At 26.6% G+C, this 19483-nt stretch overlaps 1 protein-coding gene across 1 annotated transcript in view; it reads right to left on the bottom strand.

Annotated features, from left to right (window-relative positions):
• LOC108556995 (transcription factor Sp9-like) overlaps positions 1-18796 on the bottom strand; it is a 69428-nt gene extending 50632 nt beyond the window's left edge. Inside the window, exon 1 of the mRNA XM_017913361.1 lies at positions 18750-18796. Coding sequence (XP_017768850.1) covers positions 18750-18770 — 21 coding nt within the window. The 5' untranslated portion in view covers positions 18771-18796. The remainder of the gene's footprint in view (positions 1-18749) is intronic.
• Positions 18797-19483: the final 687 nt, after the last annotated feature.

Genomic DNA, 19483 nt, shown 5'->3' with positions numbered 1-19483 from the left:
TATTCATCTGTAGTTTTCACGTATCCGTGTCTGTTCTACTAGGTTTGATTACAAGGTCAAATGTCAAATTCAATCGTCAAATTTCAAACATGAAATGTCAAACGTTATTGAGTTTCATTCAGAATTTTTACACACAGCAATTTATAAATAATTAAATCATTACACTGTGTGGATAAATTTTAGTATTTCATTTGTCTTGCAATATATCAGTTTCTCACAATCACATACATAATTGTTACGAAGTTCATCAGCAGTTTTCACGTTTATTAAGTGTTCTCTGTTCTACTAGATTTGACAATAGTATTATGAAGTATCAAATCATATGCTAAACGTCAAATGTCAGTTGTCAAATTTGAAACGTCACTGATGAGTCATCCATTGTTATACTCAATAAAAATAATTATTTTATAAAATGTATGGACAAAATTCAATTTTTTTTTGAATATTTCATAAAATACTTGTAACAACTTGTTATTAGATTTTAATAATACTGTTATAAAGATTTATCAATTTATCTATGAATTAATAAATCTATAAGTTATCAAAAAATATCAATTCTAGTACTGTTCATGGTATACGATGCTTTACTTATCAGTGAAACGTCAAATGTCAAATATATACGTCACTGATGAGATTCATCTACCATTGTTACACTCAGAAATTTAATTAATATTAATTCGAGTACTGATCATTCGAGTACTGATACAATGCATTACTATACTTAACTGTCTAATGTCAAACGTCAAATGTCATTGATGAGTTTCATCTAGCTAGCATTATCAACTCAGCAATTGTTAAACAATTGAGAAAAATCTGAAAGTACTACATGTTTTTTTTTGTTTCAAATATATTATTTTATAGCACAATTACGTCAATGTTATGGTTCAGTCTTTCTGTACTTATAACTACGTTTTTTTTTATAAATAGAAGCAAATTTAGGTATAAAAATAGAAATAAGTTTCAATTATATTTTTCGCTCTTGACTATTAATAATACAGACAGTTGAAATTGCAACAAAATGGTAATTACGATTATTTCCGAGCGCAGTGTACGATTTTTCTTATTGTTTTTATTATTAACTAATTAATTCGGGGAGGGTCGTGAATAGTGAAAATAGCCTGTGCATAAATGGCCCCCACTAAGTTATAAATAATTGTTACAAATGAGAAGTCGAGTGCGCGAGGCTTTTAATGACCACCTTGTATACAATATGTACGGAATGCACTGGGGCCCCCCTTTTGATGGAGCATCGATCAGATAAACTCTGTAATTACGTGATGAGCCCTGCGGGCAGCCTCCCCCGTCACACCTCCCCGAAATAACGCAAAAAATATAGATACAGAAACAGGCATAAGTTACGTAAGACGTTGAAGGGTTTTTTTTCTCTCCTTTTTATGTGCTTGTATCAGTTTCATCCTTTTGTTGTGGATGTGTCTCTTTTTGGTGATGTACGGGCGAGGCTTGTGATTTCCACGTCACTCAAAAGATGTATGTCAGCCGCGAAATTATACAGCCCCCGAGGTATCCAACATCTACCGGTTAGTTGTTAGTTGCGTTCTTCGGGGATGATAACTATTTGAGCAAAAGGCGGGGAGAACGAGAAACTCTTCATTCCCTAAATCGTTGAACACGATGATTGATCGCACTGACCGAGAGCGTTGTTCTTCATCATCATTATTTCAGAACAAAGGATTATCATCTTCTTGAAATGATGTTTGCTTATTGAAAAACAGCATTAATTCTATTAAGCTCATATTAATCCACACAGCAATTCGCAAATTGTACGTGAATTAGTGTTTTGTCTGTTATTAAATTCATCTAAAAATGTATAACAAATCCTTATGTAATCATTGATTAAATATGTATTTAATTATAGTTAACTCTCATATAACTTACAGCTTATAATACGTACATTTACAGACATAACTAATGTTCGCTCGAACGTACACAGATACCAGTCGTTTCAGTTAAATGATTAATTCTATATTATTATTAGGTAAATTTAAGTAATATTTCGTTTGCTTGAAATACAAGTAGTATTTAAAAGTGTACGTTAGTGTAAACATCGAGTATGTTTGTACGAATTAAGAAATTTGCTTGTATCAAAAAATGCAGCATATGTATAGGAATTCTTCATCATATATGCATTCTCCATTTGGTAAATTGTGTGGTTGTTTTGTACGTTAACTGAACATTGACATTTTATAATTATATTAAGAATATTAGTTATAAATACTTTAATAACTTATATATGTTTCAACTATTTTATATTTAATAGACAAATAATTCTTAATTTAAATTTTGAAAGCGAACTAATAGCCCTACCCACGTGCTAGTGGGCACAGGCTCAAATCCTGGTCAAGCAAAGCCCTTTGTGAGCCCTCTCGATGATTGCAGCAATAGGACCATCGTTCGTCACAGATGGACAGTAAATTATTTATTTAGTTAATTTTATATTATATTTTATATTTTATATTATACGTACGTTCTTGATTATTTATAGACGAAACTAAAATACAAATGTTCATTCCAACGTACACTTATATCAGTCGCTCTAGTAGAAAGTTCGAGTCCTTTATTATTTTTTTACATTTTTCTCATTAATTTTTTTTAAAAACGTATTTACTAGGAAAACTTCAAGATGAAAGTTGAAGTTAGTTATGTTTATCTTCTATTTTTTTTAAACAAATAACATGACAAAATGTACGTACGTATAAACATCGTGTACGTTTGTGCGAATAAAGACATATTTGTATACAAAAAGGATTCATATATTCGCATTCATAGCTTACGGCATTATATATAATCAAATGTATATAATGTAATTTCCATCTTTTTTATAATTTTAATTATATTTTATTTGTATGCAATTGTATTATCATCTAGTAAATTTAATTACTTTTATATTCAAATAATAAATTTTTTTAATTAAAACCTGCGATGATGATCGCAGATAGCCGTGTTTTATGTCTGGAATATGCAAATTGTAACACAATACATTTTTTCCTTCACGTGTATAAGTCTATCAGTTTGTGTGTACACTTCGCTTTTATATTTCGTTACGTAAAGATAAAAATAAAAAAAAATAAACAACACGAAACAGCACGAATTACGTAATTAGTTTTACACCGCTGTCCGAAAAATAATTTACAATTTAATTTTAAACCCAAGTTTTAAAAAATATCATGTTTGAAAAGTAAATTATGTATATGAGATTTAAGTAATTTAATTTTATTATAAGTAAAAAAAAAATATTTTGTAATTTATCAACGCATAAATTTTAAAATAAAATTTTCTAGAAAATTAATTAATTAATTAATATTTTTATTACTTTTAAAAAAATAATTATAATATAAAAAAATATTTATTATCAATTAATTTGTAAATATTTTTTATGATTTCAGTGATAATTCAATTATTATATAAGTTTTGGAAGTGCTGTTGATAATTGATAAAGTGTTTTCATCTAAACTAAAGATGGGTATGATCTTGTTAAGAAGTAGTGACTCTTCTTTATGCTTCACGTAGACCTATCATCAAAACTGTGGCTTCTTCGATGACTGTGTTAAATTAATGTACTTTTAAATTGTGTTGAATGCATTGAACATCATTGTTTAATTGAAACGTACGAACACACTCGTCTAGGCAATACGAAATTATGATGTGGAGTAGTCATCGTGAGTTTGGGGCGGACGCCCATTACAGCTTATGAACAAGGCCACAGAATTGGATTATAATCTCATTCAAGCGCCACCACAAAAAAAAGAACTGAATCACATAATGTAACAACAATTTTATAGAAGTATAATTTATTAGGAAAGAAATTACTATTTATAATTTTTCTAAATTTGTAAACATTTTCACAGTTTTTTTATCTGTGTTATGAAGATGGAAATTATTACTGTTTTTGCTTCATTTATCAACAACACACGTTATTAGTTTTTAGATGTGAACAAATAGATTTTATTGATTATAAAGAAATTAACAAAAATAATCAAGTTCAAAAAAATATAAATTACAAACTATGAAATAAAATTATTCCATATAAATAAATAAATCTCACGTACGTTTTTCTGCTAATTTATTTAGCTTTTTTACGTTTTTTTTCTAAAAGGATTTGCATAAAAATGTAAGTTTTTAGTTTGAATTTTATTTGACTAATAAATTGACTTACTATTAAGTTGTATTATATAAAATTTACAAAGTATAATTTGATTTCTTCATTTTTTTTTAAAAAGGTATTGTATTTTAAAACGTTTAATATAAAAGTTTTCAAAGTTTTATTGTTTATCGAGCTCAGAAATAATTGTTTGTTTGTTGCTGATTAAAAATAATGATACTTCAAATAAATGTTGTTTATACACGTTTTTCTTTCTTTATCAAAATTAACAATAATTATTTGAAACATTAAAAGTTTTCAAAAAAAAATATTGGTGAGTTTTGTTTCATTTTTATTAATGAGTTAAAAATAAATAATTGTTTTTCAAACTCGTTAAAAAATTAACAAATATGTATAAATATCATTTATTATGAATATAATGATTATTTGTTTTTATTTTAAACTGGATAAAAACGTTGAAAATATTTTTCTATATTTGTAGATATTTTTTTATTGTGATTTATTAAAGTATCAAATTTTTCTTTTTAAGAAAATCACATATTGATTAAAAGTACTTTATTTATCATGTATTACTGTGTTTTTAATAAATGTATTGAATAAGATAAGAAAAATAGATATTTCTTATACTTTAATTAATTATTTAAAAATGATATTTTGTTTTAAAACTAATCAAATTTTGTCTTAATATTTATTCATAGATTTAGTATTTTAAGTTTTGGAAAATCCCAATGAAATTTCATTAAAAACTAATCAAATTATGTTTCAATATTGTAAATATAATTTATAGACTTAAAAGTTTTCGATATACGCAAGGAAATGTTAAGTTGATTAAAAGATAATGAAATTTTGTCTTAAGAATTATTTGTAAGAATAATTCATAGATTTAGAATTTTAAGTTTTGGAAAATCCCAATGAAATTTCATTAAAAACTAATCAAATTTTGTTGTAATATTGTAAAAATTATGAAGTTTTGGAATAACGTAAGGAAATTCCAATTTCAAAAAATAATTCATGATATAGTATAATTTTTTTTTAATTCTTGACAAACAATTGCTTTGCCTGTTTTCGTTCATATTAAGTAAAGATAATACGAAATTAATGTTAATAATGTTAAAATCAGAAATTTTTAGGTTTTATTCAAATATATAAAATTTGTTTTATTAATGAAATTAAAAAAAAATGTGTATAAAGATGTATATACCTTGCATAGTGTGAATATAAACCGGACAAATCGAGAATTTACAAAATACAAAATATTTTTTTGTACTAATTTACTTCCATTTTTCTGAATTCAAATTTAGTTTGTTTTAAAGTTTTCAAATTGTAATATAGTGAATCCGTATTATGTGAGGTATTTTCTGTAAATTATATTAACAACAACTAAAATATTTATGAATGATTTTTGATAAAATAAATATAAAATATACAAACAAATATAAATTATCTTACATTCATTAAAATTAATTTATTTAACGTGTATTGAATAAGATAAGAAAAATCAGTTAATTCTTATCAGTTAATTCAGTTAATTTACAATTTTGAATAAACGTACGGAAATGTTAAGTTGATTAAAAACTAATAAAATTGTCTTTTATTGATGTAAAAATAATTCATAATTTAGTGTAAAAAGTATTGGAAATTATAATTTGTAACAAAAATTCATGGATTTACTTTAAAAAGGATTTAGAAAAATTCAAGACAAACAATTGCATTACCTGTTGTCGTTTATATAAATGCATTGCGTAATCTTTTCTATTTCCTTGGTACGCTTTATTGAACACGAAGGAAATATATCATTAAACAGCAGTGATTGGCATCGACTGTTTCCTATTTTCAGTACTTTAATCATATATAATTTTTAGTGTAATATAATTGGGTAATACATGTTTATGATGAATTGCTCCTTGTTAATAACAGAAATTTGTTTAAAAGGCCCCCCCAGATGAGAGCTAATAAAGAAACATATGCGCGCATGCAGCAAAAAGAGAAGTAAAGATGATGAAGCCAAAATAAAAAGAAGCAACGGAAAGAGAGAAGAAAGAAAGATGTGTTCTTTCTTGCACATCAATTGGATGCTGGAATTACGCAAAGTCATCAGCTGATAGGTAAATGGACAGGGAAACCGTCTAATTGCAATAATTACGTGCGGCTCGGCCCTTTTGTTGGAATGGTTCGTACCTCCATTTTCGTCCTGAAACGTCTTCTATTTATCGCTGCAAACCATCGTTGAACGAATTGCAAGAATGAAGAGGCGAAAAGGTGAAGAAAAAAAAAGAAATAAATGTATGTATACGACAAGGACGGCAGGATATAAAAGAATTACAATAAAGCAAAAGGCGTAATTTCGCATTTCGTTGTTGCAAACAAAATTACCGCAAAATAGTATCAACACCTACGATCTTCAAGTCGAATGCTGCCAGACAATGCGAATGTTTCCTATTCTTTCGTATTTTTTTGCCGTCTTTTATTTTCTGCGAATGTGAATTACTTTTTTTTACGCTCTTTACAATATGGAACGGAACAAAAGTTTGAATGTAAGATGTAAATATGGCTCGGATTTATATCTTTGCGTATTAAATCGATATCTTTTCAGGTTTTTTCTTTTTGTACTCTGTGGCTTCAACTTCTTTATTTTATTTTCTTTAGAATACATTTCAAATTAATTATAGATAATTAATATTGAATTAACACAAAATCACAAAATTTTACCGAAAATAAGGGTAAACTTTTGTTGTATTAATGAAATTAAATAAATTGAAAATAATAAAAAAAAAAACTTGCAAAGAGCGCTGTTTGAATCAGTACTATGGTAAATCCGTACTAATTGAAGCCATGGTGTTGTTGAAATTACATATAAAATAAATTAGAATATTTATGAATGATTTTTTTTTATCAAAAAATTTACAGAAAATGTATATTTCCATTAAATTTTACTAAAAACCATTATTTTTTGTATAATTAGAAGACTATTGAAAACAATATTGTTTTTATTCAAATTGTTTTTAAATATAAAGAAAAATTACCTATATTTTTCTATAATTTTATAAAATAAATGTAAACTTGAACATTCTTAAAACTGCAAGGAAAATCATTGATATTAACAATAAATGTAGGTATAGATTGTTTCTTGTTTAGTTATTTTATCTTTAATGAATAGTAGTATAAATACTTTTACTTTCTTGTCTTCTATTATTAATGTAATTTTGTGACTGATACAAATATTATTGTGCAGTCCAGTTTGAAATTTTCATAACAATCTGAATTTTAATTTTGCAAAATAAAAATAAATTCCATGAAATGAATACACAAAATTATTTTAGACTTTGGGAATATAAAGTTTACCAGTTTCTTTACAAGAAATTTTAAATTCAGTATAGATATTTAATAATAAATTAACAAGAACTTGACATTGATAATTCTATATTTAAATCAGAAAATTTTACCCAAATTAGGGCAAAAGAAAATTTGTTTTACTAAGGAAATTATCGTTTATTTCCTGTATATTTTATTTCCTCTACACGGTTTTAAAGTCCTCGATTAGTCCGCTTTCGAACAGTGCGGGATATTGGCGGAATCGATTACTCGTACTATGCGAGATATTGTTGTACTTTTTTTTTAACTATAGTTTCTTGTAAAAATATTCCTGTTTATTTTAGACTTTGGGACTGTGAATTTATAACAATACTAGAAATTGCATAGGCATTAAAAGTTTATCAGTTTCTTTACAATAAATTTCAAATTAAGTATAAATAATTAATATTTAATTAACAACAAATTGACATTGATAAATCTATATTAAAATCAGAAAATTTTACCCAAAATTAGGGCAAAAGAAAATTTGTTTTACTAAGGAAATTATCGTTAATTCCTGTATACTTGATTTCCTCTATACGGTTTTAAAGTCCTCGATTAGTCCGCTTTCAAACAGTGCGCGATATTGGCGGAACCGATTATCCGCACTATTTGAGGTATTGCTGTACCTTTTTTTAACTATAGTTTCTGATACAAAATATTCCTGTTTATTTTAGACTTCGGGATTGTGAATTTATAATAATACTAGAAATTGCATAGGCATAAAAACTTTACCAGTTTATTTAAAAGAAATTTCAAATTAAGTATAGATTTTTAATATTTAATTAACATGAAATATATTATAATCAGTAAATTTTACCCAAAATTAGGACAAATGAAGATTTGTTTTTATTAATGGAATTATATTTTATAGAAATATTATCGTTAATTTCATCTGTACTATAATTTCCTGTATACGGTTTTAAAGTCGTCATTTATATGAATGTAATGTGAATTTATGATAATACTAAAAAAATCATAGGAATTAAAAGTTTGCCAGTTTCTTTATAAGAAATTTCAAATTAAGTATAGATAATTGATATTGAATTAACATGAACTTGACGTTGATAATTCTATATTAAAATCAGAAAATGTTACCCAAAATTAGAGAAAACGAAAATTTGTTTTAATTTTTATACAAAAAAATGTTCTCTGTACGGTTTTTAAAATCCTCGATTAGTCCGCTTTCAAACACTGCGCGATATAGGAAAAACTGATTACCCGCACTATTACGCGCACTTATGACTTTTTTAACTATCGTATTTTATAAAAAAATATTCCTGTTTATTTTAGACTTTGCGAATGTGAATTTATGATAATACTAGAAATTGCATAGGCATTAAAAGTTTACCAGTTTCGGAATAATAGTAAATTATTTTTGTGAATGTAAATTTATATTTATATATAGAAATGATCCCACGCGATTTTCACATCGATCATTTGGTTCTAGAAAACCATTTTGCACAGAAACGCTAAAACTTGATGCAGTCTCGGAGAGTGTAAGGTGAATAATAAGAGAAGAAAGAAGTGGAAACAAAATGATAATTCTGTGTGAGAGCAGGATGTTGTAGATTAAATGTAAAGAGAATCGAAAATTATGCAAATCCGAAAATATTTGCTCGAGTGTAACTGCTGTTATAAATGCTTGACGGCAACAGAATTCATCCGACCTCCTCGTTCTTTCCACCACCTCTTGGCGTGGATAATTCGCGAAATGTCTGGAATTTATGGAAATGAACAATATTTGAATCGCAAATCGAAAGTGACAAAAAGAACAATAAGAACGAGAAGATGTACAAGGAACGAAAGAAAAACGAAAAGTCAAACGTTTAGCATTGTCTCGCCATTGGCGTGGAAATGCGAGGAAAAAGGTCAAGGATTCGTCCTATAATATGAAATTAATTTGCCAAGCGAACCGAACAACAACAACAACGACGACTACAGAAACGAACAAACAAAATGAAAAAACAAGCAAGAGTTGTCGTTTAATTTATTTATTTATCTGTTCCATCATTTTCGTTTGTTACGTGATTGGCAACAATTACCGTTGTATTTTGCGTATAATGAACGTTAATTTTATCCTTTATGGAAATTAATTAAACGCACGAAAATTTATTTTTGTATATTACTTAATTACTGCTGTAATTAATTTGAATTAAAAATCGCCTTGATTGTGGAAATGGTCAATTTGTTAATTTCAATTTTGTTTAGTAAAACGTAACGGACGGACACGATGCAGGAAGACATGGATCGAGATTTTCTTAAAGTGGATTACCATAATCCGAATAGTGCAGTTTGTAGGCTGTTGACTCCTTTAGATTAGCACTTATTTGATATGTGAGGAAATCTATTAAATCGGACACTTAAGTCATAGAATAATTTACTATCGGGTTGATGAATATACTCATAAGGAAATGCTCTATATACATACTCATAAAATATATATTAATCACCAAAAAATTGATAAAAATTGGTTTGTTATTGATACAAAACACTTAGGAGTTATATGAGGCATAAAATGTTGATGGAACATTGGTATATTAACAACCAAGACAATAAAGTTTTTGTAATATAATAGTTGATTTTACATTTTATACTTAGTTGCAAATAACTGTTATGTAAATAAATGAAAATATAGAAAAACATGTTGGGCTATCGTCCAAGATCTTCGTGCCTTTGAAAAATTGTAAAGTTTCTCTCAGGTTACAGAAAGTGGTTTGAAATGTAAATATTAGGTATAATTTTTGGAAAGTAATCACTAACTTTTAATGAAATTTGGTACTTTAGTAACAAAATTCGTGATGACAGGTCTTGCACAAAATTTATAAATGACTTGGTACAATTTTTTATAATATACCAACTAATATATCAACATATTTTTTAACCATAAAACCATTATAATTGAGAGTTTTATTATAATAAAATAAAATATTTATATTATTGTTTAATTTTATATAAAATCTTATTCAGTTTTTATTATACATAATACACTAAATATTGTGTTTAATTTATTTCAATATTATTACTTTTTTCTTCATTTACAAAACTATAATAATTAATAAGTTGACTATAAAAAAAACATTTACACTATTTTGTACAAATTTGTACAAATTTAATTACAAATTTGTAAAAAAAAAATCTTAACAAATTTATTTCATTTATTATAAAATATTACTACAGATTAGACTTAGTTTTGTAAAATTGTAAAAAAAATCGTAAGTTGTTACACACTTTTTGGTACTACTATTAAACTTTAATAAATTTTGTAAATTACAAAATCTCATTTAGTTTTTTTACTATAATCTACAAATATTTTTGTGTTTCTAATTCATAATTTCATAAGTTGATTATCAAAGAATTTGTAAAAAAAAAATATTATTACTTGTCCTTAATTTATTTGAATGTTATGAATGAATTATTTGTAAAAATATTACTTTTTTCATGTTTTATTTATATAATTTTCCATATGATGACATAATTGTAAGTTTACTTACGATTATTATGATCATCAGGTGTTTTTTTGTAAACAAAAATTTTGTAAACTGATTGTCCTGAAGCGATTAAATAATTGCATTTCATTTACAATACATTATTCGGAATTGCATTTATCATACATTATTCATGCCCAAAATTTAATTTAATTTAATCGTTGTTAATAAACACAAACATGAATATTTTAAAATATCAAACAGAAATTTCTCAATTTTTCTAAATTAAATAAATACAATATTTATCTACAATAATAATTACAAACAATTATTTTTATTTAATCAATTAAAAAAAAACATGAATATTTTACCATAATTTTGATCAAATTATTTATAGAATTTTCAGTTTTTACCTCAATCAACTTGAAATCATTTTTTTTATAATGTCTTTACAAGTCTCTCTTTGTAACTTCTAATTAAACTTCTCTTTAATTTTAAAAACATTGCACTTTAAATATAATAATTTGCACATTACTTAACAAATACTTGACGAATTACTTATAATTAGTGGTCGGCTACAATTAATCAAAAAAATTAATACTTGACAAGTACTTAAGTTCTTGTATATACTTATAACTTGGCAAGTACTTGTGCAAGTGCCACGTAATGATTATAAGACAAGTGTACAATTGGTATAGAGCAGGGGTGGCCAGACTTTTTGCAGCAAGAGCCGCACTTAAACTTTTTGGTATAATATTTTTTTTTAAATCTCAATGATAATATAAAATATATATAATATTTGTGTTATGTTGTGACTCAACTAGCCATAACAAGACTCTTGAAGAGACGCATTCGGCTCGCGAGGCACAGTTTGGCCACCCCTGACATATAGCTTCGATCAGTCCGGAATTTTAATTCAGTAAAATATAAATAAATTAGATAAATTATAACACAAAATTATGGTTTTATACAATCAAGTTTCTATTTGTGCGGTTTGTTTTTATACGATTTAAAAGTCCTCGATTAGTCAAAATATTGGTGGAATCCATTATCCGTACTATGTGAGGCATTGCTGTATTTATCACTAAAGTCGGTGAAAAACATACAGTATAAATTATTTGGGAAATATTGTATAGTGAGTAGTCATTTCATTGATAATAGTAATTATAGTAAAGTAAATGATATTAATTAATTGAAATTGTATTCAAAGTTTAACAAAAGATCTAAAGACTGAATTTAAATCAACTGTGACTTGTTGAAATGCTTTAATCCCGAAGTTCTGAATCCGAAAAGTGTGTGTGTGTAAATGAAGATACAGAGCTCGTCAAATTAGGGATATTTAGTTTCGCCGATGAAAGGAAACCAATTGAATTGGTTTAATGAGAAAATTGGCTAAATTGTAAATATATATATATATATATATTGTGTGAGGGAAGAGAAGAAGGCTAATCGATTAAATACGCGTTTGAATTTGATCCGTTCGAATAAAGGAAGTTTAAAAAGGCGACATGCGATAGCCCCAGGGCAAAATATATCCTTTTCACAGCGATACGCGCTTCTTCGAGCAAACACAACGGGAAATCATCAGAATCTGGGGTGGTTTCGGTGTGAGGACGAGGGGGGTTACCATAGACGGCGCAACACGACACACGAATTGGCCGGGACGGATTTTTTTATCATTCATCCCTATTTTTGTTTTGTGATTTCGAGGGGTGAATCTCTTCGCCCCTTCATCTTCACGTCCGATTAGGTACGGTCTTTTTATTCTTCATGTACCATCACAGAAACCGGCTCCCACGCTGCCAATGAAATTCGCATTATGGAGAGAATCTAAGAGACATGAGAAGTGTCAAAGATCACCTAATTCGTGACATGTTATACAATGAATATGTTTTTTTAAGCATGGGTGATTTTTATACTGTATCCATATTAAGACATAGCAAACAGACATGATTACCAAAATTTACTGTAAAATTGTAAATAAAACTTTTGTAATATACAATATTAGTAAAAACAATAATAATCACCTGAACATAAATTCAAAAGAAAAGTTTCTGTTTTTCAACAGGACAAAAATATTGACATATAGTATATTAAAATAGAAATTTCGGTTCTCGAACAAAAAAAATCAAGGAAACTTCTTTCCTCGAACATTTTTTTAAAATTTATAATAGAAAAATTGAACAAATATGAAGGTTTTAACCACTTAAGTAGTTATGTCGTATATATTCGTCATGGTCTATTATATTGCGTAATAAATGCACTAACAACAAAAAAAACGTGGTCATCAGGAGAGCCACTTCACACATGGCATCAAGCTCAAGGGGTTAATCTACAAATTCGATTTACTATTGAGAGTTATTGTTCAAAAAAGGACTAATCTGGACTTTGAGAGCGAATCAAATCCATTTTAGATTATTTTTTTATATTGAAATTGTATTCGGTTTTCGAACAATTTTGTGTTCGTACATTTCGTATAAATATAATACTTAGCAATTGAATGAATGTAGAACAAAACCTCGCATAGTGCAGTTCCACCAATATCGTACAATGTTCAGAAATCGCACTAATCGAGGACATTAATACCGTATAAATATAAACCATACAAAAAGACACTTAACAGTGCACAAAAAAAGATAATTAATGTATAAAAATAATTGTAAAATCTAATTTATTATTAATTTGTTGAATTAGAGTTTAGTATGGTTTGAAAAGTTTAATAATAGGAAAACAGTAAATACCAAAACGTTAGCAGTAGAATTTATGAAAAGGCCACAATTATACCTTTAATTTGCATTATTGATGATCTAATTAACTTACGTTAATATTGAGTAATTACAAAAAAACGTGAAGCCTACAAAATTAAGTTGCCTATCTCAGTTATTATTTAATACTACTTAATAGTGGTCAAATATCAAAAGATGCGTCTTTTTTTTAAGTAACCTCGAAATTATATTACATTTTCTAAATTTTATAAAAAAAATCGAACAAAAAACTTTTTGTAATAGACTTAAAGATTTTTGTATCAAAAGTTGAGGAAATGAAGAAAATTTATTTAGATGTCAGAAATATTAATTATTTTATAATGTAATTCTTTTATTTTATTGAGCAATTGGATTATTCACATTATTTAAAAATTTCAATTAGCAATTATTCTTATAAGAATTTTATTATAATTCGGCTTATGAACAATGTTTAGAAATTAATTATGTTCACTTTAATTACATGTACAGTTAAATAGAGGTGACGAATATGGACCTCAAGCATTATTAACTAAGCTTAAGCGTTAGAAAACTGATTTGGATCTGAGATTGTCGTTTATTGTTTATAAGTAAGAAATGAGTTGTGTGTAGCAAGGCTTGAACTTGGAGTTGCAGCGAAAGGACATGGTCGTTCCATTTTTAGTTTCATTGTTGTCACGGTCGAGATTCCCGTAAGTATTTTGTACATTTTTAACTTGCGTGTGTGTATACAGTGTGAGTGGTGGTGGATTCGAGTGGATTTGCTGTTTGCCAGAGTGTCAAAGTTGTTGGTTAAATATTCAAGCTGGTCGTAAATCAGCCACCTGTCAGATATATTTTATTCATGGCGCGTTTTATTGGTATTTTTATGGAGGCCAAATTACCACAACGGCCAGGACGAGATGTTCCGTTTGTGTGCGTGCTCATGCTATAAGCTGTAGTGTACAGGATAGGGATATTTTTTTGTATTTGGGACCGTATAAATCTTGTCGCACGCTCAATTAAACATAATATATCGGATAAATTGAGCATAAGCCCATCGAACGATCTTTATTTATGCCCATCTAATAGACCTCAACATCGAATCCACGTGAAAGGAAGACGTTCGGCGGAATAAATAAGTGAAGAGAAGAGGAGAAGAGAGAAAAATAAAAGTAGTAGAATAAAATTGGATGGACGGGACGAAATCGAACGATGATATTATTATATAACGTTCGGTTACGTATTTTGTAGGATTGTGGATCATGGCTCAAAGTAATAATTCAGGACCCTCCGAGCCGCGTGTCCTCCCGATGCCGGCAAATCCCCGCAACCCCTCGTCATAATGGTCCCTGAAAATCGAGCATCCCCTGTTTCCTGAACACTTGCTCTTGTCACCACATTGTTAAAAGTGATTGATTTCGGGCCCTTCTCCCTTGCGACCCCAGCTTCTTTCAAGCCTTTCACTTCTGACTAATTTCCACTTTCTACTTCTCTCTCTGTGTTTATATCTCTTTCTCGAAAAGTCGCACTGATCGATCGAAACCAACCCTTTTTTTTGATCGATACAGATTGATTACATCGAACGGCTTATTTGTCATACCTTCATAAAGAAGTGACGGGAATTTGGACCCCCAGGGAATATCAAGTCATTTGTATTGTTAGCTTAAAACGCATGCTACCTTTAATAAGAATAGTTTCAACATGTACATATTTGACACGCTCAATGTTAAATTCAGTTAACGTACATAATGCGTACAAAAATTGACGTATGTTGTCAATAAGGTGTCTTTTTCATTCGCTCTAACTTACTTTAAGTTCTTAAAATGCATTACACCTTTAGTAAAAATAGTTTATACACAAATATATTTGACAATCCTAATCTTAATTACATTGAATGTAAAGTTAACATACATAAAGTGTACAAACTAACGTGCGTTTAGTTAATCGTATAGTAAAATACTATTGTTGTTACTAACGTGTCTTCATTTATTTGCACTAACGTACTTAATATTCTTAAAACATCCTCAGTAAAAATAGTTTATACACGTATAAATATTTGACACGTTTAATCTTAATAACATTGAATGTTCAATTAACGTACATAAAGTGTACAAATTAACTTAACGTAATTATTGTTGTTACATGTGACATGTTAACATGTCTTTTCATTCGCACTAACATACTTAATGTGCATAGAATTATGTCTATTGTAAATTTGCTTATTCCATTTTTAAATGGACTACAAATTTTAGATTTTCTTCAATCATGTTTTTGATTTTTCCAGAATCGCGTTTTACAAAAATACAGACAGATATATTTAATTAGCCTTAATTTAATTGAAATTAAAGTCACATAATGCGTTAATCGAATGGTGAATTTATATATACATGTTATTTGTAATTACTTTGGTACACAAATGTTGATTTGTTCGCACTAACGAACTTGATACTCACATGAAAGTAAATTTACCGAACATCGTTTCATTTGAATTCTCTTATTCATCGGCCAAATGTAGTACATGGTTTAATGTTACTTCAGTTACACAATGATATAATGTATTTTTTCCAAAATAGAATTTCAGTAATTTCAGATAAAGTCATAAATTGTAAACGTGCTTTAATCGGTCTATGAATTTATATATAAAAACTGATTATGATTATGTCGGTACACAACATTTTTCGTTCGCACTAACGTACAATTTACCAATTATGCTGAAAATTCTTCTATTCAGCTTTCTAATTGACTATATATTTTATTTTCATTTCAGTTATACCATGTTGCTATTGAATTAATCCGAAAGTTATGGAAAAATATAGACAAACTTTAATTTGATTGAAACAAAACTCATACATTGCGTAAATTGACGTAGGCTAAGGGAATGTGCTTTAATCGGATCATGAATTCATTTACAAATGCCGTTGGTACACAAACGTCTTTACGTTCACAATAATGTACATGATGTTCATACGAACGTACAATTTTAATCTGATAATTCATGTAATAAAAATTTCAATTTTTTATTTGTTTAGAAATATTTTCAAACTTTCATAGTTCATAATTAAGAAAAAAATGTGAAGTTATTAGTATCATACAATAGTTATAACTAATTAAAATTGTTACCTTGCTTATTTAACTTTTGTTATTTTTACAATATATTTCTTAATTTGTTAACATCTTTTAAAAAATGAAGAAGTAAACTAAAAACACTTTGAAGTTAAAATTAATAAAAAAAAAACTTTTTGAAACAATGTTCAACTAATTGGGTAATGAACCTGTCCAGTTTCGAAACATATTTCATTTTAACGCCGACCTGCGTATCTACTATTTCGAAAGATAAAGGCAGTGTAATGAAAATGCTTGTTAAAAAAAAGTGCTATACTTGAAAATAAATGTCTTTAAGGAAGTAAAACTGTTTACATCGACTTTAATCTATTTTCAGATATTTCGGCCTTGCAATTGTTTACATTGTTTTAAATCACCATGACTTTCATTAATTTTTTTTGTACATTATCCTAAAGTACATAAGTAATATTTAAATAAATTTATATTAATTTCTTGAAAACTTACCAATTTTTCAGATCATAAGACGTATGGAACGTTTTGTAGATTAAAATATTTTGTTACTTTTGGATAAGACGCAATTCAATTTTATGTAATAAAAGTGCGTATGATCTGAAAAATTCGGTAATGAGTTTCCTATGTTATCGATTGCTTTTGTATTTTTAAGAAGATTTTCCTCAAAAGTAATCATTGATTTTTTTAATCATTTTGTATTCTAATATCTAATTATTATAGGAAATTTGTTTCATAAATCACCATCTATCATTTAGTTTTTCAGACTGAATTAATTTATTTTCATAAAGAAATTATTGTAGTTTTAAATTAATCACTTTAGTTACTTTTCATGTAAAAAAAGTGAAAATCTTAATTTTCTTCTAAGAAATTTCTGCAACTAATGTTATTAAACTTTCATACGCAATATTTTCAAGGTTTTCATTAACGCATATATAAAAAATATAACAATGATTATAAATATTTTATGTATAATTATTAATAATTAATTGAATGATTGATCCATTCTTAGAATAAAATATACAATGAAGTGGTTTCATATTATTATAAATAATAATTGATAATAATTAATTACTTAACTGAAGGCTAATATGAAAACATATTTAGACATTCACTGAATATATTTTGCATTAATTAATACAGTTAATTAAAAATTATTAAAAAAAATAATATTCAGTAAAATTATTTAGTATTTCTTTAATTTTATAGTTTTTCCAATAGTACTTTTCATCATTAAAGACAAATTTTTAAATTAACAATTTTTGTTGCTAATTTCATATGAATCAATAATTGACGTAAATCAACGATTTTATAATAAATTATTGATACACATTAATTCTTTTTGTTGACTTTGATAAATCTAATTTACTTACCTTAAAAGTATTTGGTCGTTTGTAAAAATATGAAAGTTGTTTTTACTTCTTACATGATTATGATCTTATATTATTGTTTTTTTTTTTAATTAAAAGCGAATACAAATAATTAAAAATAATTTCTACTAATTACTGACAATATTTTGTATTAAATTATTTTCAATCAAATTAATTATGTATTGAAATTATATAAGAATTTCATTAGTTAATTTTTTCCATTACTCGTGTAGATTACTATAACATTATTATTCTTCAATGTTTTGTTGAAATACTTGATCATTTATGCCTTATTTTACAATTTTTTTATTTGCTAAAAAATATTGAAAAGTTTGTGAATTTTAATTTCAATTTAAAAAACTACGTAAAACTACGTAAATTCAAAATTATTGTAATGATCAAATAAAACTGGTAGAATTTATCACTTCAATAAAAGATTTTTCTATTGTACCAATATTTATATTAACAATAATAAGTATCAAAAACATAAGAAGAAAAAACATTTAGAAATTTTAATTATATTTTTTTTTACTTTCAAAGTAAATTAATTTCAAATAAATTTTCTATCTCATTTATATAAAAATTACTTCAATAATTGAAATAGACGGAAATTACATCAATATGATAACAAAAACATAATAAAAATAAAACTAATATAAATGAATGATCAAATGATTTGTTTTACTTCTCTGAATCTTCCGCCCATAACTTTTCCTTGACCGAACTATAAAATAAAAGAGAAAACAATACAAATTATTAATTAATTACTTAAAAAAGGTATCACCTGCTTAAGTTCTAAAGAACCAACGCAGAACACTACCGTAAACACAAAAAACGTCCAGTTTACTGTTAAACCAAACAAAATTTGCAAAATTTAATTATATAGTAGATTACAAAAGAGATAAATAAACTTTAATTATCTGTTTTAGTGAACGTATTTTACGTGCCATAAATAATGAACTATTCTTACTTTCTTGGAAAATACATACTATTGTTTTGAAGATATAAATATAATCTATTTGTTAAAACAAGTAAATTTTAATTTCTCTTTTCATTAAATTAAATAAACAATAAAAAAAAATATAAAAATATGAAAAATAGTATGAAAGAATATTCTCTAAATTAATTACATAAATCCAGTAAAGTATAGAATATTGATTAAAATACATCAATACTTTAACCTTTTTTTCAAATACAGGAGATATTACATAGAATAATCTTTATTATATGGAATAACTAAGTAAAATATATAATAGTACTATTTCATACAATTATTTATAGTAGATTTCTGCAAAGTAACCAACACCTTATTACAAACTTTACACATCTCACATGTTTTATTAAATGGAATAACTAGATAAAGTACAGAATATTGTAGTTTCGTAGAATATTTATTATTATAGGTAACTTGGTAAAGTA

This window comes from Nicrophorus vespilloides, unplaced genomic scaffold (assembly GCF_001412225.1).
Source record: "Nicrophorus vespilloides isolate i.1.1-1 unplaced genomic scaffold, Nicve_v1.0, whole genome shotgun sequence".
NCBI lineage: Eukaryota > Metazoa > Arthropoda > Insecta > Coleoptera > Silphidae > Nicrophorus > Nicrophorus vespilloides.
The sequence above is the reverse complement of the archived record's forward strand: the minus strand, read 5'-3'. Positions and strand labels throughout refer to the sequence as shown.